We start from the raw sequence: 23,968 nt of genomic DNA on the forward strand, positions 1-23,968 counted from the left end.
TAATAATAATAATCATCATCATCATCATCATCATACATTCACTCAGCGTTCACTCAACCCGGAAGTAACTATTCACTAGTTATTAGCTACCTGTTCGCTAACTATTAACTATCTATTCGCTAACTATTAGCTATCTGTTCATTAGCTATTAGCTATCTACTCGCTATCTATTAGCTAACTAGCTAGCTTGCTATCTATTTGAGTTCTGAAACTTAGCATTAAATTGTGATGAATTAAATCATGAGTTACAAACTATTTTTTAATTTTCTTATTGAGGATCAAGAAAGGAAAGAAATTAATGGCATTTCCCTGGTTGTCAAATATTTTTTTTTTTTCAAAAAATGTCCATTTCAATTTTATTTAATTATCTGATCCACTTATGCTTACAACTGTATTTTTTCTTTGTTGTTTCTATTTTCATTTTTTCTTATTTGCTCCACTGTATAAAATTGACTTTTGAGTTGGAATTTTTTGAAATTATTTTTATTTCCTCTGATCCTCCCCCCATCAGGATGTAGTTGAGTGCTGCAATTGACCTCACAATAAACACAAGATGGTGCGAGAGCAGCAAAGGATTTATTAATAGCAGCGTGTGTACAGAGGACATCGAGTGTCTAACAAGGTATGAGGATGCAAATATTAAGACTCAGACACGAGAGAGAACAGGATGAGGGTGGGTGATCATGTGCGTGTGTGTGTGTGTGTGTGTGTGTGTGTTTGGGGGGGGGGGGGGGGGTAAATGGCTATAATGAGGGATGATGGAGATGGTGAGGGTGTGCTGACGTTGGATGTGGCGTCAGTGTGATAAGAATAGCGGGTAACGCTGCTGAGACATCACACTCACAGTGTGTTTGTGTGTGTTTGTGTGTGTGCGTGTGTTTGTATGACTAGTCTTGTGAGGACCACTAACATTTTATACCAGACGTAGTGAGGACATTTTTGACAAATGAGGACCTTTTGGCCGGTCCTCACAAGTTTTTCATTCTGAAGGCGATATATGCATCTGTTAACGTTTCAGAAAGGTCCTCACAAATTCACCCAAAATGATTTTCTGTTGTGTATTTTCATTTCACTTGGATACACACACTTTTTACTCATTGTGTGTGTCTACATGTGTGTGTGTGTGTGTGTTTGTGTGTGTGCGTGCATGTGCGTGGGTAATGAGAGGAAAAAGTGTGTACCACAAAAAATAAAACGATATTTTAACCAAATTCACTACAGGGGTGAGGACTTTGAATGTAGCCATTCAGAAACCTCACTCCTGCTGTTATTTCAGTTTCAAGTCCACTTTTTATTTCTTTATTTTTAAAGAAGTTGAAGTGAAAAATGGGGTCATATTTAGTGTTCAAATGTAACACCAGTTCTTCTCTAAACTTATCAGCAACGGTGGTCCTCACTACTTAACTGCAGTTATCCGGACCCCACAAAACCGTTGAAACAGTAATGCGTGTGTGTGTGTATCACCCAATCGGTGAGTTTGAAGATATTAGCCTGGTGACTGTAGGCTGGCTATTAAATTTTTATTATTCAATTTTATCACTGTACAAAAGCGATATTACCAAGAATTTTCTTTTCTTTTTTTGTGGGTAGGGGTTTGTTGCATAATTCTAAAAGGTACACATATTCTTGGAGCAAGCACAACACTACCCATAGTGGTGGAAGCATTTTACAATGGTAATGTTTGTTGTTGTTTTTTTACCCATAAATGGAATTAAGATAAGTTCCAAACAATAGTCAGTGTTAATAAGAAACATTAAGCCTTCTGCTAAAGATATAAAAATATCTGGAAACGCCCACGACAACAGCTAGAATTTAGATGTCATTCTGACTCTCAATTGAGATTAGTTAATTATGACACACCTACAGTTATCAGAGGGTGTGCACACTTCTGCAAACAGGTGTTGAACTTAGCTCCGTCTAAAATATTTCTCTGATTACATGTCACATTAATGGGGAAATGATATTTTACCAAAAAAATGGGCATTTGAATAAGGGTGTCAAGACTTTATATCTACTTTAACTAATGCACTGCACGACGTGCAAAAATGTGTCCACTCCAGTGCCAGGGTTTTTGTCACTGTCACTTGAATTTCAGGACCCACAGAATACTGAGTTTTGGGATTATAAACATTCAATGCAGAGTAAGACTTAGACTCTCTTCTTTCATCAGAAAAAAAAGAGTTAATTCCTAAATTATATGGGGCTGGAGTTATATGAGCTTGAAATGAAGGTGGCTGTCCACAATACAATGCAATACATACATATTGGTTTATATAGCGCTTTAACAACAGCTAAAGTTGGCACAAAGCGCTAACATGGAAACAAGGGAAATGCTGAGGCCATGGCCAGCGCTTTATCGGCATCCAAGCATGAAAAAAACAAAACCCAAACAAATTTGTGAATGGCGCCTACGTCATATTTTCAATTGCTGAATACATTCGTGAATGGCAGTGAATGAGTTAATACATTTTTGAACCTACTTGAAGTTTTCTGGAGGTTCGGGGCCACATGCAATGTTGGAAAACGATTTACGCGAGTGCATGCGCGTACGTGATGGTGTCAGCGTGTCAAATCAATGACGCTGCCCTCGGTCCACGCGGAGATGCTCGTCACACCAGCAGAAAGCGAATGAGCCACTATGAGGGACACAAAAGTCCCACAGAGAATGAGATCACACAAAAGTTGACTTTTGTTGCAAGATGTACACAACGGATACTCACAGCGTTGATGCCTCTGTCTTTTACTTGACGGCTGTCCTCTGATTCATACAATGCTGAGAAGAGAAACAGCAGGAAATGACTTCTCACATAGTTGTCAACCCTCTTGAAACGTTTGCCCGCCTCTCAGATGTTTTGTGAAAAATGTTCAATGAGCTTGGAAAAAAAGCGAATAATTTTACCTTCCCTTGCATAAATTAAATCTTGGCTTTTTTTTTTGGGGGGGGGACTGATGACTGGGGATCATCTCATTTTTCTACTTATTAGTATACTTATAGCATGATGAAGAAGCTCCACCTTGAAGTCAGCCTTTCATGAAATGTCCCATTGCAACATAATCCGTGGGGGCTAAAAATTCACAAGAACACACAGCGTGTGTATTCGGAGCGACTATTTAGCTTGGGTTTACTGTATTTACATTTACAGTTTGTTCATCACAAAATGTTTAGTAGTCTACTCATATATAGTTGTTCACATACAGGTTGTTGTCAAGGCACGGCCGGAGTAACTATTTCTGCTTTTCATAGCCTTTCGATGTTAAACCATCCTATGTGTCAAGAGTATGTGTGACGTAAATGTGTACAGAGGGCAAAGTAATTGTGTTTGTGTACCTAGAAGCAGTAATTTTGCCATTCGGGGAATAACAACCATTAGCATGGTATCTCAAACGTCCATTGACACACTCTGGTTAAAAGAGTGTAATAGGATCTTGTTATTTTCGGCTTCTTCAGTAAATCTAGTACAATGATACCTTGGCTTACGAACTTAATTGGTTCCCAGACAAAGTGTGTAAGGCGAAAAGTGTGTATCCCAAAAATTAATTTCCCATAGGAAACCATTAAAATGACAATAATCCGTTCCCAGGTCCCCATAAAACATAATTTTCTACTTTCTAAGCCTTACAACTACACAAAATATACTTTATTTTATGTATAATAAATGTGCTATTGTATTATAATTAAAGAAATAAACTGTAATGTATAATAAAGTTGTTTTATTGACCTTTGTGATGGTCATTGATTGCTTGATGGAATGCAGTGGCCGGTTTCCTCAACATTAAACACTTGATGAGGAACGTAACCTTTTTCTTTCACCATCTTGAGGAATGATCCCTTGTCGGTGCTTTCTCTGCGATAATTTTATCTAGTTCCTCATCAATTGTGTTCAGTCTAGCTGGGTTGATAGCTTTTTGCATCAAGTGTACAGATGGCTTGTGCTGGTTGTTGGTAGAGCCTGATTGATGGGATATTTTAACCATGCAGTCTACACTCTGCCTATCAAAGTTGAAATTCTCTCACTGTCGTCTGCCTGTCACTTTAATGTTTAAACCACCTCCCCTCACTGCTGCGTTCTTGACCAATCACGTGGTTTTAACCGAAGACTGTGGGCAGGAAATAGAGGACAAAAACCGTCGGCTGGCATTTACGGGCTCGTTCGCGAACGACACATCACTCATTGTGGCAGCTTCGTGTGTATCCCGAAAAATAGTTTGTATGCCAAGGTAAAATTTTCTGAAATTTAATGTTCGTAAACCGAAAAGGTCATAAACCGAGATATCACTGTACTAATATAATCAACGCGAGCTTGTACTATGCTGTAATGCAACAAATTCATTTGAATGAAATTAATTTGACACACGTTTCTGAGAAAAAAATAATAACTCATTAACTGCCAGATGATGTGCAAAAAAATGTGTCTACTCCAGTGCCAGGGTTTGTGTCATTTTCACTCACATTGCAGGACCCACCGAATATTTAGTTTCAGGTCTACATAAACATTCAATGCAGCGTAAGAGACCTTAGACTTTCTTCTTTCATCAGATAAAAAATTAATTCCTAAGTTATATGGGTCTGGAGTTATCTGAGCTGAAATGGGGGCAGCTGTACAAAAGGCAAATGCTGCCCTCTCGTGGGAGGGAAAAAACATTGCCAGAGGTCTGACCAGCGCTTTATCGAGCAAGAAAATACCAAAACGCGAAAAATTTCGGGAATGCCGTTCTTCGTCATGCTTTTCAAATCCGGAATAAATTCGGGAATGGCAGTGAATGAGATATATTAAATTTGAAAAAAGGTTTATTTCTTAAAAATTCTGCCAAACCTATGAGCAGATGTGTACATAATTAATGCCCACAAAAGGAATTTGGATTAATTCAAGCCATATTGTCAAAGATCGGGATAAAGATGTGTCTAGAAGCATTGTTTTAATGTACTGGTAAGTATAAATTTTACTGACTTAGTCAAAATGTCATCACACAAGTGTTTTTATATACCACAATTTTGTGTTTCACAAACAGTACAATCTACAGGGTACACACAAGCTTTACATTATTGTTAAATCCTTTTTTCTCTGTTTTTGGGAAATATTCAGAAATCGGTGTGTTACCAAAAAGCTTGCGTAGTCGGGTGACGCCAGCCACAAAGTTGTGGAAGGGCAGGTGAAGGTCTCCGGATCCGAAGCGCTCATACAGAAGTTGGACGACTTTCGCATCACACTTCATCCCTGACAGAGAGAGCAGAATTGCAGATGTGCATACTGAATAAGTCTGGTGTGTGTGTGTGTGTGTGTGTGTGTCAGTGTAGGCTCTCAGTCGTACAGGAGTGATCTATTGATGAAAAGTTTTCTTCAGCCGTCATCTGTACTTCCTTGAAGATGTCGGACGTTTCGTTCTTCATCCAAAGAGCTTCGTCAACGAACTAAAGTAGTGCTGGTAACCCTGGCCCTATATCCCTGATGGACTGAGGTCGCCGTGCCGGACGCCTGCTCTGATGGGTCTCCCCTGCTCTATGGTTGCTCTCGTACTCCGGGTTGAGTGAACGCTGGCGCGTGTGGCTGCCACTGCTCACCCGCAGAAAAAATATCTTGTGACTGTCGTGGCCTTGAGAGTTTTGAAAGGCGTTTTTAAATGAAATGTATTATTATTTATTATTATTATTATTATTATTATTATTATTATACTTCTATTGTTCGATCACTGGCTCTGATTTCACCTCATTAGCCTATCTGATTACTGATTCACTCTGATTACCTCTATAGTTCTATCCTTGTGTGTGTGTGTGCACGTGTGTGCGTGTGTGTGCGCGCGCATACCCACGGCTTGCAGAGCAGCACTGAGTTCAAAAGGACTCATGGTGCCAGAAGAGTCCTCATCAAATTGGAAAAAGATAGCCTAAAATGTACAATATTACATCATTACATCAAAACTGTACAAAATGGTCTTAACTACATAATAGATAATACAATACAATACATCTATATTGTATAGCACTTTAACAACAGCTGAAGCTGTAACAAAGCGTTTAACATGGACAACTATCATATACAGTGCAAAAAAATACAGTCAAAGTAATTAAAAATACTGAATAACATATATATATATATATAATATATAAATATAATAAAAATACAAAATAATCCCAAAATGGAAGCAAAACATGTCAGTGAAATGTGTTTGTGCAAACTGCTGTTGGTAGCAATCGGGCACCAGTTTTGGAATTAGCACCACCTACAGTACTGGAGTGCAACAACATGTTCCAATTAAATGAGTCAAAAACACACAAAGCAGTTGTTGTCACCTGCAAGTGGCGTAGATCAGACAGCACTGCACCTGTTTGCTGACGGTTCAGATTGGCTCTTCCATTGGTCTTATCAGCACTTTTAAGAACATTATAACCAGAGAAATAAGGCTAAAAATGTGACTAAAATGGGCTGCTTATCACATGACTCGGTGCGTACAAACCTAGCTAGCGCAGACTGCAGCTCACCCTAATGAGATGGTAATGAAAACGGGGTGATGTGATGGCGGAAGGTTCAAGAACACCAAAAGAACTCGGGCTGAATGTGGGCGGATGGCACAGTGTGGTGCACACACTCCCTGCGTCATAAATTCCCTCCATCACAGAGTAGATAGAGGGTTGCCAGGGGAAAGTGTGTGTCCTCCCATAACCACAAATGGCTGATGTTGTGTGACTAAAGTGGCTATTAAAAGTGGTATGTACAAAGGACGTTTGTTTGTGTCTGTGTTGACCACTATGAATGGAAATGGCACTGGCGTGGCGTTCAGGGTCAAAAACGGTAACTGTGAAAGTAATTTGTAGCGGCATCACTGGGTGAAAAGGATACATCCTCTCCAAAAATGAGCTGCCTGCATGTGTCCAACGGCAGGTGATAATCTTTGTCCAGGACTGACATTGAAGAAAGAAAAAAAAGACAAGGTTAATTACCTACGAATGAGGGCAAGTGTGGCCACTGTTATAACTACTGGCAGCAAAATCGCAAGTCACCTGAGTTGAAAAGTGTCATCAGCTCCTTAGGGTCCAGCTTGTCGTCCTATATGACAAAAACACCATTATTAGTTGAAAAGGGAATTTTCTGAAGGCCATACAGTATATAGTGACATACTCAGAGGGGCCATATTTTGTTAATTTCACCCTTAACAAACAAACAAACAATAAATAAATGAATGAATGAATAAATAAATAAAAATAAATAACCACAGCAATATAATTAAATTAATACATACATTGATAAATTCAAGAAATTCCTACATTAACACATTGATTAGATTGGATTGGATTTACCTTTATTAGTCTTGCTAAGAAATTAAGAAATTGAGAAATGAAGAAATTAAGAACTTTAAAATTTTAACAAATTCAACTAATCAATAAATAATAAATTAATATTTCCAAAAAATGACAATGTTAAATTGTAAATTTAACATTGACATAACTTAAATTTAACATTGACATAATTTAACATAAATTGTAAATTGTTAACAAATTAACAAAAATTAACAAATTAATAAATTTACAATGAAAAATAATAAAAACGTAAAAATTAATAAATAGTATAATTAATAAATTTCTACCCAGGCAAGCAAGAAAACATTGAGCACTATCATGTCAAAGCCCATGGGTAAGCAGAGCTGCAGTGATAGCTGGCTCCATTCTATGAGACAGTGCAAGAATTTTGCAGAATACATTTTGGTATCATTATTGATCCTTGGGCTATGTCCGACATGTTAACACAGCTGATGTAACCCTTTATTTTGATTTTATTTATTTTTGTTAAATCTGTAATGAAATGCATATCCAATCGGTACTTACTGGTCCAGCCTGTTCATCAAAAGTCCTCAGAACTCTCATTTTATCCTCCGGGGCAACAGGAGCGGCCATCACCTGTTTGACAGATACCATTAATCTGTTCCATAGCACCACTGCATTATATATATGTAATATGAAGGGAAGAGATACTCACTGGAAGATAGCTGGAAGTGCATGTGAAATCCTGAGTCCTGAAAGGTAACACATGAAATAAAGTCAAAAACCTATCCTGTACATCATCTCCAGAGGTTGAATTGATACAACTAATCTCTTTTTTCTGTGTTATCCGTTCTTGAAAAATAAGGCTCCATATTACACATTATATTTATCACAAGTGAGAGATGATTCTGCCTTACCAAAGGTGATACTAATGTTGCTTGCAAGTGGCATTGAACAGTAATTTATCGACATGAGAGGCAAAGTACAAACTCCCAGTATGATGCACTGAAAGCATGGACTTCATGTTTACGCATTGACATTTCAATACCAAACCAGCAAATTATACTTTGAATGTTGTTCGGAAGTATTTCTGCTGAAATTAAGACCTGTCTATTCGTATCAGTCAAAAATTATTATCAGCTTTCGATGCATTTTCTCTTTTCCAACGTTCAGCTTTCTCACTCTCACCCCAAAGTGTTGGCAGTCTTGGAGAAGATTCGAACAAAAAACTCTCCAGGCTGGTTGGGTCGATAGGTGGATGCCACGAGGACGTAGTAACCCGGGTCCAGGTGAACTTTCCTCCACACGGCCCTACGGGACATTGACAGACAATTAAATAAGACAATTAAATAATTTTTTTGATACTGCTTGTTACACAGTTGAAATGAAAAGAGTGAATTTCGGGAACTTGCTTATTAGTTCACATATGGGGTAGAAATACTTTTTGAAACAAATAAATTTAATATATTCCATACCGCCACCCATCTAGTGGAAGAACATTTAATAGTTCTGTCTGGCCCCTTATTTATTTATTTGTTGATGTATGTATGTATGTATGTGTGTGTGTGTGTGTGTGTGTGTGTGTGTGTGTGTGTGTGTGTGTGTGTGTGTGTGTGTGTGTATGTGTGTATGTATGTATGTGTGTATGTATGTATGTATGTATGTATGTATGTATGTATGTATGTATGTATGTATGTGTGTATGTATGTGTGTGTGTGTCTGTGTGTATGTGTATGTGTGTATGCGTGTGTATGTATGTGTGTGTGCGTGTATGTAGGTATGCGTGCATGCGTATGTAGGTATGCATGCATGCGTATGTAGGTATGCATGCATGCGTATGTAGGTATGCATGCATGCATGTATGTCGGCATGCATGCATGCATGTATGTAGGCATGCATGCATGTATGTAGGTATGCATGCATGCATGTATGTATGTATGTATGTATGTATGTATGTATGTATGTATGTATGTATGTATGTATTCATTCATGTATTCGTTTATTTATTCATTAATTAATATTTTTATTCATTTAACCTATTTATTTACCTGTTTATTTGGTCATTTATTTATTCATTTTTTCATTTATTCGTTTATTCATTTATTTATGTACTGGTATACATAGTTGAACAAAGATGTGTTCTTCGCTTTGGAGTAAACAACACATGGACGGACCGATTATACGAAATGGGATAACATGTGCCATACTCTTGCTGGGTCAATACTAACCCAAATTGGGTGAAATTGCTAACCCAGCCAATGCTTGGTTATTGATCGCCAGCACATTGGGTTGAAGGTTTAACCCAAGCATCAAATTTTGAGCCAACAAGGGCTAAAAAACACTAGAAAATGCTTTCCCATCTTATCCATGTAGCTGATTTTGTTCCTGGCATTTTCTGAAATAAGTGTAAACATTTTACCTTTGAGCCTTATATTTCCCTGAACGACCAACGGGACGGTTTTTCATGAAGAAGTTACGGTCCAGACACTTGCCCTGAAGCTGATTGGAACGAACAATCGAATTAAATGACATTGTGACTAACAACAACAACAAAAGTTGATTCTTTGACAACCAACCTCCGAGGGGACCTGAAAAACAAAACAAAAAAGTTTACATTCGCCTAAATGATGGTCGGATCCTGGCATGTTCCTTTGAAAAAACGTAATTAAGAACCTTGTAGATGTGGAAGCCCATGTAGAGGAAATTGACATTGTCCTTACGCCTGCGATCTTTCTGCAGGATTTCCACTAGCACCGTGCATTTCTTGCCTTTCATCTTCTGCGTCTCTGTCTTCTTGCCCTCGTTTGGGCCGCTCTCCTCATTCTCATCGGCATCTTCCTCGTCCTCCTCATCTTCCTCTTCCGGCTGGTCCTGCTCAGTGAGAACCAGTTCAAATTGAGGGTTCTTCCAAAAGGAGCCTAAGGGGAATCAAGTGATGACAAGAGAAACGTGTCATGGTCAAAAGCCTTATCCATATAAAAAAAAGACATTTATTTATGTATTTGTGTATTTTACATTTTTTGTGTGTATTTATTCGAGTATTTATTTGTGTGTTTATATATTTATTTGTGTATTTATTTATTCATGAATGTATTTGTGTATTTGGTGAGTATAGTTTTTGCTTTTTTGAATGTTGCTGTGCCGATGACCATTTTGTGTTTGGCAACCTTTTACTGAGTGAGTTGCTTGTTCTATAGCCACAAAGGGACATAATGTTCATGTGCCGGTCCTAAGCCCGGATAAATACAGAGGGTTGTGTCAGGAAGGGCATCCGACGTAAAGGCTTGGCTAAAACAAACATGTGGATCAAACCTCTGAAGATGGAGGACACTGATTCGCTATGGCAACTCCTTCAAGGGAAAAGCCGAAAAGAAAAGAAGATTTGTGTATTTAGGTATTTATTCATGTATTATTTTGTGTACTTATTCATGTATTTATTCGTGTGTTTATTGGTGTATTTATTTGTATATTTATGTGTCTTTATTTGGATGGTGGTTTATTCATGTATGTATTTATTTGTGTATTTATTTAGGTATTTATTTATTCAGGTATTTATTCATGTATGTATTTATTGGTGTCTTTATTTGTGTATTTATTTATTCAGGCATTTATTCATGCATTTATTTGTTGATGTATTTATTTATTCATGTTTTTATTCAGGTATTTATTTGTGTAGATTCATGTCTTGATTCGTGTATTGATTTGTCCATGTATTTATTCATGCATTTATTTGTTGATGTATTTATTTATTCATGTATTTATTTGTGTAGATTCATGTCTTGATTCGTGTATTGATTTGTCATGTATTATTTTTTCTGGTATTTATTCATGTATTTATTTGTGTGTTTATTTATGTATTTATTCATTCATGTATTTATTTACTCGGGTATTTATTCATATATTAATCCATGTGCTTATTCGTGTGTTTATTAATCCATTTTTTATCTATCTACCTACCTATCTACCTACCTATCTACCTACCTACCTACCTACCTACCTACCTACCTACCTACCTACCTACCTACCTACCTCTACCTACCTACCTATCTATCTATCTATCTATCTATCTATCTATCTATCTATCTATCTATCTATCTATCTATCTATCTATCTATCTATCTATCTATCCGTCTGTGTACACGTGACGTAGAGTGCATACGGTTGTATTTTCGGCTTCCGCCGGCAGAGCTCCCTTTCAGCCAAAACCCTTCATGCTCATTGATGGTCCATTTGGAAGAGGCAGCGGTGTTGCTCAGGGCCTCAGTGGTTTTTCCCTCCATCAGGCTGTCAGGTTTGATACTGCAGAGCTCCACAAAGTCAAACTTCTTGCAAAAATCATCAGCTCTCATCCTGTTTGTGAAGGTGACAGAGAATGTGTTAATATTCCAGCAAGTGGATCAAGAATCAAGTACTGTATGAGAATCAAGTGTTTCTTTTGGTTTCTCACACTCACCAAAACTCTCCATCCTCTTGACGTTTCATTTCAAGTCTCTCTTTCTCTTCTTTAGATATGGCATCCCATTCTTTACTCCTGCCAATGTACATAAGGAGAAAATATCTATGGCTAGTCAGATGAGATGCTAACGTACACACATGAAGTAGGATTTCAAAATCATTAAAAAATAATTTAATTGTGGCAAATTCAGGATATATTGTGGAAATATTTGGCTTATGCTTTTTTAATGACGTTCCCAGAATATAAATAAATAAGTAAATGAATAAATAAACACACAATAAATAGCTAGAGATAGAGATACAGTAAAGTCTCGTTATATCGATATTCAAGGGAGTCCGAAAAAATATCGATATAACCGGGACTATCGATATATCCGACCCTGTTTGCATGTAATTTTCTCCGTGCGTGCATAGAAATAGTATCGATATAACCGGGACTATCGATATATCCGATATCGATATAACGAGACTTTACTGTAGCTAAATAGCTAGAGAGCCAGATAGATAGAAAGATACAAAGCTAGCCAGATAGCTAGCCATATATATAGAAAGCTAGCCAGCTAGAAAGCTAGCCAACTAGATAGGAAGATAGCAAGATAGGTAGATAGCAAGATAGATAAATTGTTCCTATAAAAATGACTCAAATGCTATAAAGGTTTTTGGAAATCTGCAATCCAAACTCGATTTGCAATCCAATCTCGATTTGAATTTGAACACACACACGCTCGAGCGTGTGTGTGAGTTCAAATTCGCATGCAAACGCAGACACACACACACACACACACACACACACACACACACACACACACACACACACACACACGCGCGCGCGCGCGCACACACACACACACACACACACACACACACACACACACACACACACACAGACACACACACACAGTGTGAGTGTCCTCACTTGTCACTCCATGGCCCACTGTACTCAACAAAGCCCCATGGATTTCTCAGCCTAAGGAGCAAAATTTCATCTGCCCTATGCCTCACCTGAAAATAACAAGAAATCAACATGCATGATGCTATGCTATGTAACATCATGAGTTTTAGGAATACTTAAACATTCAATGCAGCATAAGAAACCTTAGAATCTCATCAGAAAAAAAAGAGTTGATTCCTAAATAATATGGGTCTGGAGTTATCTGAGCTTGAAATGACGCTGTCTGTCCAAAATACAATACATTCATATTGGTTTATATCGCGCTTTAACAATAGCTGAAGCTGGAACAAAGAGCTAACATGTACAAAAGGCAAATGCAGCCCCCTCATGGGAGGAAAAAAAAACCTTGCCAGAGGTCTGACCACCGCTTTATCGGCACCCACCGCAGGAAAAACCAAAACCCGAACAAATTCAGGAATGGCGCTCCACGTCACACTTTTCAATTCCCGAGTAAATTCGTGAATGGGAGCGAATGAGTTAACGTATAACTTGTTTTCAAATTTGAAGTCAAAATAATGAATGTTATTGTGGTTTGCATGGGACAATTTGAAAATTTGGTAATTTGGTTCGGACTTTAGCAAGCATCAGGGAATTTCACAAGTTTGATTTGCTTTCACGGGCCGAATACAATGATGTGGCGGGCCCCATCTGGCCCCCGGACCTTGACTTTGACACCAGTGATGTCGAACAACATTAGATGCTAATATGAACATTTTATAGGACGCAGCAGCTTGCATGTGTAAAGAACTTGGGTAAATCCTTTCCTGGTCGGTGTCAGTGATGGCGTAGGCGTGGCCCTTTATCAGCCCGTCTGCATTTATTTTATTCACTTCCTTGTAGTCGTTTGCCTGTGGAAATAAAAACAAAGCCCAAAAACCATTTTCCTGCCATCCGTGCACACTTGCATGTCACGAAATCTCCTCTGTACAAAACCTCAATAAAGCAGCTGAGTAGACTGCCACGCGTGAGGGCGGCCGTCAGTAACCTCCAGAAGACGCGAGGAGTGTGCGAGGAGGCGGGCAGGGAGTATGCGATGCCACCCGTGAAATCTTCCATCCCCTCCGAAATATTGCCGCCCCTCAGGCTTCCGTACGATCCCATTAACCTGCGGGAAAGCAATGATAAAAAAATGAGGCCATGTCAGACGCGACACGGCCGACATATGCTCGGGAGCGGCGCCACTGACTTGGCGTAGGCCTTCTCCACCAGAGCGCTCCAATACTCGTTGCAGGTGTGAGAGTAGCTGAATAGCAAGCGGCCTTCTCGCACCGGCAGCTTGTCATCCACAACCACCTCCACCCACTCACCATACTGCCAGAACTGGGCGAAACACGGTGGGGACAGACAATAACAATCGATGAGATGAATCACGCAGGAAGTGGTGTTAAAAAAAACACCAAAACCATGTGACACGTCTTTAACCATTAAGAGACAACCTGTTTAATTTCTTATTATTTTTACACTTAAACGACAACCGACACCATTTTTTTGTTTCCTAACTGCCATCAGAAAAACGTTTTACAGCATCTAAAATACCCAAAACACGCAGGCTGATATTTTAGTCAAACGCAAAACACAAATAAAAATGAGTTAGTGTCCCAAAACTACTTCAATATGACCCCAGAGATGCAGTTTCAGAAAGTCCCGCCCCCTTGTTCGTGATGTCACGCCAGGACGTCTTGCCTAGCACGAGAATCAAAACAATGGCTTCAGTTTCGGAGAAGATGCTTTCTCGTTAATCATCCAGTTATGAATATGATTGAAATAGTTCCGAAGAGGAAAGCATAAATGTTTGCAATCGATGAAAGAAGTCCTTCCGTATCAATTTGAGCCGTCAGGACTCCAATGTAGCGTCCCAGAAAATGAACAAGATGGCACACAGGCTCCGTTGGAAATGGGCTGATTTGTCTTGTGGGAATTTATGTCAACTAGTATCAAATAGTAGTCATACATGCAACACACAACGATTCACCATCACATTATTTATTTGTTTTCCTTCTAATTTCGCCAATCAACACGGATCAACACAAAGTTTTCAGATGCAACAAAGTACCCAAAATCCATTGTGTGTCGCTTTCTCGGTCAGGGGCGTTCCAAAGGTGACGTTACGTAGGGGATCGACATCAACTCGAAAACAAGACTTCCTGAATATTCAGCGCGAGTCTTAAAACGTAAAATATAGCGATATGGCGTGGAATCTTTGTAAAATACGCTCAGTAGAAGTCATTTGAAGTGATTTTACAAATTATGGACACAACTTGTCCAGGGCGTCGGTTGTCCTTTAATCATCATCTTGATTTGCTGCTGTGAAATGTAAATTTCTCCACTGCGAGACTAATAAAGGCAAATCCAATCCAATTTAATCTCAATAAAATGTCAAATTGTACAAGACTGACAAGGATAGACCTGCAGCTGTGTGTGTATGTGAGGGTGTGTGGATGTGTGTTCACCGCCTGCACGCCCGGACTGCTCTCCAATCACCATGACAGGACAAAATGAGTTTACAGTCCCTACGTTTTGCAAGTTGTGTCATGTCGCATTCTTGTTAAAGAGTCTCTAAAGGGCCTCTGCCCGCCGGGGAAAACACAGAGAACAGCTCATATCGCTAAATTCTTCAACAATCTTTTCAATAGACTGTGAATGTGCCTCATCTTCAAGGATTCATGTGACAACAATATAATCATTATATATAAATATATATTAACACTGTAATAATATTCTGCTCAATGGATTTGTTATTTCTATTTTTTTGAAATCCATAATGTAGCAGTTGTTGTAATAGTATCCAGACCATTATTCATACTAGTATTATTATTATTATTATTATTATTATTATTATTAGTAGTAGTAGTAGTAGTAGTAGTAGTAGTAGTAGTAGTAGTAGTTGTAGCAGTAGTGGTAGTAATATTTTTCAAACTAATTTTTCAGATTTTTATTATTATTATATTAATATGGTGATGATGATTATTATTATTAGTAGTAGTAATATTATTCTGACTATTTTTCATACTATTATCATTGTAATTATTTATTATTATTATTATTATTAGTAGTAGTAGTAGTAGTAGTAGTAGTAGTAGTAGTAGTAGTAGTAGTAGTTATTTAAAGTATTCAGTCTATTAGTCATATTACTATTATTATTATTATTATTAGTAGTAGTAGTAGTAGTAGTCATAGAGTAATAGTAGTAGTAGTAGTAGAAGTAATAGTAGTAGTTAGTTAAAGTATTTAGTCTATTATTCATATTACTATTATTATTATTAGTAGTAGTAATAGTAGTATTAGTATTATTAGTAGTAGTAGTAGTGGTAGTAGTAGTAGTAGTAATATTATTCAGTCTACTATTCATACTATTATTATTACTATTACTAGTAGTAGTAGTAGTATTAGCAGTAGTAATATTATTCTGACTATTTTTCATACTATTATTATTGTAATTATTATTATTAGTTGTGGTAGTAGTAGTAGTCGTAGTTAGTTAAAGTATTCAGTCTATTATTCATATTATTATTAGTAGTAGTAGTAGTAGTAGTAGTAGTAGTCGCAGTAGTCGTAGTGGTAGTGGCTAGTAGTATTATTCAGACAATTATTCATACTATTATAATTATAATGTATTTTTTCAATTTAATTTATAATTATTATTTGTATGACTATTATTATTATTATGATTATTACTATCGTCGTCATTTTTAATGCATGAATTAAAGTCTGCATTTACTTTTTTTATTTTGCATTTTGTATTATTTCAACAAAAACGGAATTTATTAGACGCTAAAGAAAACAATCAATCTTGTCAATCATGATGGTTGGGCAGTGCAAGAGAGGAAGTAGACGCGTCAGTTCGTGACTCGGTAAGTCATAAAGTCAGTCAGGTAAGTATAAAAACATTGTTATTTGATAAGGGAAACCAGGTACAGATGAGAATACAGCAAGTCAAAGTGAAATTATTCATATTTATGATTGCGTAAGTAATTTAGCATATGCAGCTACAAGTAAGATTCAAGTCTCAGCTGGCCTGACGTTGGGGAGGCTCGTAATGAACTGTGTTTCATTTGTGGCTTGATCGACGATAGATAAAGGAAACCCCCTGTATGGTCGCTCCACTGAATACATGACTCACCCTGAAATGGAAGATGCCAGCGTAAGATTTGGTCAAACTTTGGTTGGGCGGCACCACCTTGACAAAGAGTTTGTGGTGCATCGTGAGACAAGACAGCGCTGCCAGTAGCCAGCAGTTACCTGGGGAGACAAGTCACACATTTTGGGTGTTGGTCAATAATATCACTTTAAAGGACATAATTTGTAAAATCACTTCAAATGACTTCTACTGAGCGTATTTTACAACGATTCCACGGCATATAGCTATATTTTACGTTTTAAGACTCGCGCTGAATATTGAGGAAGTCTTGTTGTCGAGTTGGTGACGATTCCCGACGTGACATCACGTCAGGAACACCCCTGACCGAGAAAGTAACACACAATGCATTTTGGGTACTTTGTTTGGTCTGAAAACATCGTGTTGATCCGTGTTGATGGCGAAATTAGAAGGAAAACACAAATAACGCGATGGTGAATCATTGTGTGTTGCACCAAGACTACTATTTATTATTATTATCGATGAGAAGGTTTCTTCAGCCGTCATCTGTACAAAAGTGAAGGTTTCGGACGTCCGAAACCTTCACTTTTGTACAGATGACGGCTGAAGAAACCTTCTCATCGATGGACCACTCCTGTACGACTGAGAGCTTACACAGACGTATTATTATTATCATTATACATTTGATTTCTAAGCGCCTTTCAAAACTCTCAAGGTCACTTTAGTCATGGGTATTTGATACTAGTTGGCACAAATTCCCACCGGACAAATCAGCCCATTTCCAACGGAGCTTGGGCGCCATCTTGTGCATTTTCTGGGACGCTACATTGGAGTCCAGATGCCTCAAAATGATACGGAAGGACTTCTTTAATCGATTGCAAACATTTATGCTTTCCTCTTCAGAACTCTTTGAATCATATTCATAACTGGATGAGTAACAAGAAAGCATCTTCTCCGAATCTGAAGCCATTGTTTTGATTCTCCAGCAATGAAAGACGTCTTGGCGTGATGTCACGAGCTGGGGGCAGGACTTTCTGAAAATGCCCAATTCGCAGCTCAATTTTTTTGTAGATTTTGGACACTTTAAGTCATTTTTATTGGTGTTTTGCTTTTGAAAAATAATAGCATACTGCGTGTTTTGGGTATTTTAGATGCTATAAAACGTTTTTCTGGTGTCAGTTAAGAAACAAAAAAGTGACGGCGGTTGTCCTTTAACTCAGTTTTATTGGTGTTTTGCATTTGTGTCGGTTGTCTTTTAAGGCAGCAGGAAATAGTTTTGGAGTGCCATTCCCGGTATTGCCAATCCCCGACCACAAAAACGAAAATATGTAATGAAGTCACATTCCGTTACAACAGAAATAATATGTTCCTCATTGTTGTTTTTTTTTTTTTTAGGGGGGCATCTTCATTGTGCAAGGTTCGTCACGCGAAGGTTCACCTTCCAGATCGCTGCTTCCTCATCGTGGATCCTATATCATCCCTTCCATACTCACCTAGCTGACCTTGGCAGATGTCAGTGGTGCCGATGGTGCCCTCCACAAACACAGCATTCTCACTGATGTCCTTCAAGGGTGGACAAAAAGAAGACAACATGAAAGTCTCAAATATCCAAATTCATGGAATGTCCTAAGAGAGAAAATTGTGCAACATGCACTCTACTAGGACTTTTTTTGTACCAAACATAATGAATATTTGTCAATCTTTTCTCATTGTTAATGTTGATCATTACAATCAGTCAAATTGCCCGCAATAAACAAATGCTCTGTGGCAGTGGTTCTCAAATATTTTCATCACATGCCATCCAAAAAAAACTTTGCTCTCCCAGTAACACGATCATGACGAAAATTAATTGTGCTTAAAGAGCATAAAAGGAAGAAAAATACAGTATATAAGTCATTGGCGGGCAGTAGATTTCATCGCTAGGCCTTCAGTAATCGACGTCTGAAAAAAGTGTGGCGTGATTTACTACAAGTGCACGAGAGCACACCATTAGCCAGGAAATATTTGACCGACCTTTCTTAATAATGTCCATTTTTTCTTGAAAGGTCCGTCTTGAAAATGGCTTTAACAGTAAACCTCCAAACAAATACATTTCTTCTCATTTTTCAGCCATTGTGGGCTGACAAAACTGCTATTAAATCAACACAATATGCTTCCTTATGCAACTCGCTACCAATACAGTATGCTAGCTCTGCCCTGTACATTATGCCCTTGTCGCTAGCGGCTACTGATACTATGATTGGCTAGTGACCTGCCAATCATGTGACTAGCCAATTATAGTTTGCAAAAACCTTTTGGGTTGCCAACTCGAAATCGAATTGGTTAGAGCAACAGTTTGATCGACACATTTGGTGTGACAGGGCCTGCAGAACTGATTGCAAAGGCGTCCATAGGTAGATTTCTGACCCTGGTAACAAATGATGACTGAAATGTGATTGGTTCAATGCTTAAATACGAAAACACATCTGGAAGCAGAGCAACAGGGTAAAAGTAATTAAAGGAAGCTGAAAGACAATTTGGAATTATTTAATAAGAATTCATGGACAAAATATTAACATAAGTCTATGATTTAGATACTATTAGGCCAGCAACGAAGGCCTTGCTGTCCTTGACGGTCCACCACTGATATAAATAATGGTTCAGTGATAGTGTCCAGTACATAAAGGGAACATATTTTTTTCCATAAATGAGAAAAAAACACTTCAATAAATTATAATTGAAAAATCCAACTCAACTGTACTTAAAGGACAACCGACGCCGCCGGACAAGTTGTGTCCATAATTTGTAAAGTCACTTAAAGTGACTTATACTGTGCGTATTTTACAAAAATTCCACGGCATACAGCTCTATTTTACGTTTTAAGGGTCGCGCTGAATATTCAGGAAGTCTTGTTTTTGAGTTGACGATTCCTGACGTGACGTCCCGTCTGGAGCGCCCCTGACCGAAAAAGTGACACACAATGCATTTTGGGTACTTTGTTTGGTCTGAACACTTTGTGTTGATCCGTGTTGATGGCGAAATTAGAAGGAAAAAACATAAATAACGCGGTGGTGAATCGTTGTGTGTCGCACCAAGACTACTATTTGATACTAGTTGACACAAATTCCCAGCAGACCAATCAGCCCATTACCAACGGAGCTTGGGCGCCATCTTGTACATTTTCTGGGACGCAACATTGGAGTCCAGACGCCTCAAAATGATACGGAAGGACTTCTTTAATCGATTGCAAACATTTATGCTTTCCATCTTCAGAACTATTTGAATCATATTCATAACTGGATGAGTAACAAGTAAGCATCTTCTCCGAATCTGAAGCCATTGTTTTGATTCTAGAGCAAGGCAAGACGTCCTGGCGTGACATCACGAACAAGGGGGCGGGACCTTCTGAAACTCGGCATATCCGAGGTCATTTTGAAGTAGTTTTGGGACACTTTAAGTCATTTTTATTAATGTTTTGCATTTGACTAAAATTATCAGCCTGCGTGTTTTGGGTATTTTAGATGCTGTAAAACGTTTTTCTGATGTCAGTTAGGAAACAAAAAAATGGTGTCGGTTGTTCTTTAAATGTAAAAAAAAAAAATGAAAAAATTAAACGGGTTCGATGCATTTGATTCATTTTCATATCACTAGAGATAGACTACATACCACACTGAGAATCACTTGTATGAATACCCTATTTTCCTGTATATAAGGCGCACCGCACCTAGTAATCAGCCGCACCCCCAATGAATAGTGTATTTTCAAACTTTTTCCATATACGTATACTCTAAGGCAGGGGTGTCAAAGTCATTTTTTGCCGCGGGCCACATTGTAGTGATGGTTTCCTCTCGAGGGCCGTTATGAATTTGGGAAACCCATTAGAATGTTTAAATCCCTTCAAATATTACATATAGAGCACAAAGCAAATGAATGAATAACTCGTTTTCAAATCTGAAGTCAAGAATAATGACTTTTATTGTGGTTGACATCCAAAAATATGAAATTTTGGCTCCGATTTTAGCAATCATCATGGAATTTAACAAGTTTGATTTGCTTTCGCGGGCCGAAAAAAATGATGTGGCGGGCCGGATTTGGCCCACGGGCCTTGACTTTGACACCTGTGCTCTAAGGCTAAGGCGCACCTTCAATCAATAAAAAAAGTTTTCTAAACATACTATATAAATATATAACTGTTTTCCAAATAAAAGGCCACACCACATTATAAGGCACTACATTAGAGACTGGGATTACGCACTACTTCTACAGGAGGAAATTGAGTCGTGACTGCTGACAGGAGTTGCGAGACCGGTTGTGGCTTCATATTACTTCACATACTGTACGTATAAGGTGTACCTGCGTATAAGGCGCAGGGTCATCTTTGGAAGAAAATCAAGGCTTTTGGGTGCGCCTTGTACACCGGAAAATACGATAAATGTCATCAATTTGTTGTGCTGGATGCACTATAATAAGACCTGGTAAAAATGTATCTGGTCTACCTTTGGTCTCTTCCACTTGATGGCCTTCTTGGGATCATCATCCTCTGCCATGCCGATAGACTTCTGATCGGCTGGAAAGCTCTGATCGGAGAACATCTCACCGGACTTGAGACACTTCTTTAGGAGACTGTTAAAATCCTGATCCTTAAATTTAATAGGGTTCTGGAAAGAACCTAAAGAAGCCTCCATGCTGTCGATGATTGTCAGTCAAGTGTTCAAAACTTGAATCAGCTGAAGGGCGTTTTCAACACAGAGAAGGTAAAAGAGCAGCTTCTGGTAACCGCATGCGACGCTTACTGTGCTGCCTCAACTCGGGGAGGTATGCGGAATTCCAGGAGGGGGCGACGTGGAGATGGAGTCAGTCATGACATGGTGCCAGAAGCATTTTTGGATCCTGATCATTTAGCAGTGACGTGCAGTCAGTGGAGGCAGGTGAGGCAGTGCCTCACCTGTCATCATGGAAAGCTGTCATGGAAATATCAAATGAAAAAATAAATTAAACAGTTAGATGTATTTAGTGATTAGTACTTTAAAGTTCTTGTCCATTTAACGTCACCGTTTTAGGATTTTTTTCAAAATCGCTGAATTTTCACATTTACCGTTCAAATACGAAGTAGAGACGAGCGGTGACGTCATTGATGACGTCAGTGCCTCACCAGCCATGATCCTCACCGCACGTCACTGTCATTTAGGATCCAGCAGTATTGTTTTTCACTTTAGACAAACAGGCACTCGATAAACCAAATCAGGGAAATGTTACATCAACCCAAAAACATGTTTCGATTTATTTTTAATGTACAATATGTTTCTCCAATGTATGCGACATTGGCAGTCTTCACTTTTGCGAATTAGATTTGGGAGTTTCGAAAGCCAGATTGACAGTTACCTCTACTGGCCACTAGAGGGTAGTATAATCCAACTGCACTTGACGTGAGGCTTGTTAACTGGTCCGAGCATGTCAATGATGGTCATAAAACAATGATTGGAACAGTGTGGAGAATATTTAACCTTTGAATACGCCAACTAAAAACTGAATTTGGAGCTCCCATTACGCCAATATGATTAAGGGGATTTGTTTTTTTCTTAAAATGTACTTCAGAAAAAAAACATTAGCATGATTCAGTGCAGCAACCAGACTATGTCTAAGGAATAGCACTGAGAATGTTTGTACTATTAAAAAAAGCTTTTACAAAGACCAAAAACAATGTATTGCATTACATTTCCCTGTGAGATGAAAAATAATATTAATAAGACGGTCATATATGTTGTTTATAAAGCAGAATGTCATTTCCCTTTTGGTGGTAAAATCTGGATTACAAAATATATTGCACTTAAAAACTATTTTAAAAATAAGATAAAGTACGTATTTTAGGTTATTTAATCAAGAGATATGATACATTTATTTTAATGTATTTAAAATTTCATAAAATTGAAAGTTATCTCACTTTTTAATCAATAAATATTTTATTAAAAAATCAAGCGATAGTTTGATTGTATAAAATAACAAAATAATATACAGTTAATATAAAAGAAACTGTTTTATATATTTATATGCAACTTTTTAAAATATATTGTACAGCAACTGAACAGTATAAAAAGTATATAAATAAAAGATGAAACATAAAAATATTTAAACACTCTAATTAATTAACCTTTAAGGATTATGACAGCATATTAAAGTAATTTTTGATCTAACAAAATGAAATAAAATAAGTTGAAATAAAAGACATCAAATAAAATGTTGAGGATCACCGTTTGCATTTCCGTGTCGGGAATGGTAAAACGTAGATACTGCATTAAAATACAATTTTGCAGTGTAAAATAATGGCTTTAACTCAAACTAGAAAGTGTTTAAAATAATCTGTCAAAAAAAAACATATTTCACACATCCAGATTTTGCTACATTTCTTATGTTACCAATTCATGAGACAACAGCTACTGGTGTTCCTGATTTTATGACTCCTGTCAGGAATTTCCAAACACATCCCAATATAATTACAGGCAACAGTTTCTGTCTTTTAGGTAGGGTAAAAAAAAAAAAAGAAAATAAAAGGAAGAAACTCCTTAAGATAACAATCAAAACTGTTGCCAGATGATGTCATCACTCCTTTTTCTGTTTTGTCACAGTGTTCTGCTTCAAATAGGTCAAAAAGACTTTTCTCCAGAGCATTTGTGTACTTCGCTTTTCATTCAATTTGTAGTGGATGACCAATTACCGTTCGCTTTGGCTCCCTCCCCCTTCTATCGGTGCCATTCACGATCTTGAGGTGGATATCCATCTCAGAGAAGCCGTTGTCCCACCGCGCTCTCACTCCATCGCATACCCGATTACACCCCCAAACGTGAGACTGACCGGGACTAAATAAACAAGAAGAATAGAGACACGGATCCGCCTAATGGTCACCATTTAAATCCATTCACGGGCTCTCCATTGTGTCCGCATGCTCTTTGAGGCCCTCGATATAGGAAGCCTTCAGTGACAAAGGTCAGAGGGCTGAGCAGACACTCCCACACCTCGGTGACCCGCTCTGATCCCACGACCCTGACACCAGGAGCCTTCGGGCCCTGCTCCCTCTCCTAGCTAGTTAACCGGCTTTGTCCCTTCTCGTTTTATGCCGCATCACTCACGCATGTATCGGCTCAAATGTTTCAGGGGACAGTGTTTGGCCTTGGTCACAGTGAGGAAAAATGATTTTCATATATATACAGGAAATCCCTCGCTACTTTGTGGCTCG

The 23,968-nt window shown here is 38.1% G+C and overlaps 1 protein-coding gene across 1 annotated transcript; it reads right to left on the minus strand.

Annotated features, from left to right (window-relative positions):
- Positions 1 to 557: 557 nt before the first annotated feature.
- capn12 (calpain 12) lies at positions 558 to 21,549 on the minus strand. The gene is made up of 22 exons (XM_089013157.1): positions 21,234 to 21,549; positions 18,252 to 18,321; positions 16,783 to 16,901; positions 13,849 to 13,982; positions 13,596 to 13,767; positions 13,426 to 13,510; positions 12,627 to 12,711; positions 11,709 to 11,786; positions 11,415 to 11,605; positions 9,929 to 10,173; positions 9,832 to 9,843; positions 9,675 to 9,754; positions 8,444 to 8,566; positions 7,971 to 8,007; positions 7,820 to 7,891; positions 6,998 to 7,043; positions 6,837 to 6,898; positions 6,290 to 6,358; positions 5,805 to 5,883; positions 5,100 to 5,216; positions 2,721 to 2,773; positions 558 to 2,636 (listed from the first exon to the last, which is right to left on the minus strand). The coding sequence occupies exons 1-22, from the start codon at positions 21,420 to 21,422 to the stop codon at positions 2,610 to 2,612; spliced, it is 2,145 nt and encodes a 714-aa protein (XP_088869283.1). The 5' UTR covers positions 21,423 to 21,549; the 3' UTR covers positions 558 to 2,609.
- Positions 21,550 to 23,968: the final 2,419 nt, after the last annotated feature.

Source organism: Hippocampus bargibanti, linkage group LG14 (assembly GCF_051943395.1).
Source record: "Hippocampus bargibanti isolate YZ-2025 linkage group LG14, ASM5194339v1, whole genome shotgun sequence".
Lineage (NCBI taxonomy): Eukaryota > Metazoa > Chordata > Actinopteri > Syngnathiformes > Syngnathidae > Hippocampus > Hippocampus bargibanti.

What these genes read in the sequence shown, in the direction of transcription:
- capn12 (XM_089013157.1), bottom strand. Translation starts at nt 21,422, where the DNA reads ATGGAGGCTTCTTTAGGTTCTTTCCAGAACCCTATTAAATTTAAGGAT. An exon ending in CATCTGCCAAGGTCAGCTAG is followed by an intron (nt 16,902 to 18,251) that starts GTGAGTATGGAA and finishes TTGTCTCCCCAG; the next exon opens with GTAACTGCTGGCTACTGGCA. An exon ending in CTGATCTACGCCACTTGCAG is followed by an intron (nt 5,884 to 6,289) that starts GTGACAACAACT and finishes TGTACATTTTAG; the next exon opens with GCTATCTTTTTCCAATTTGA.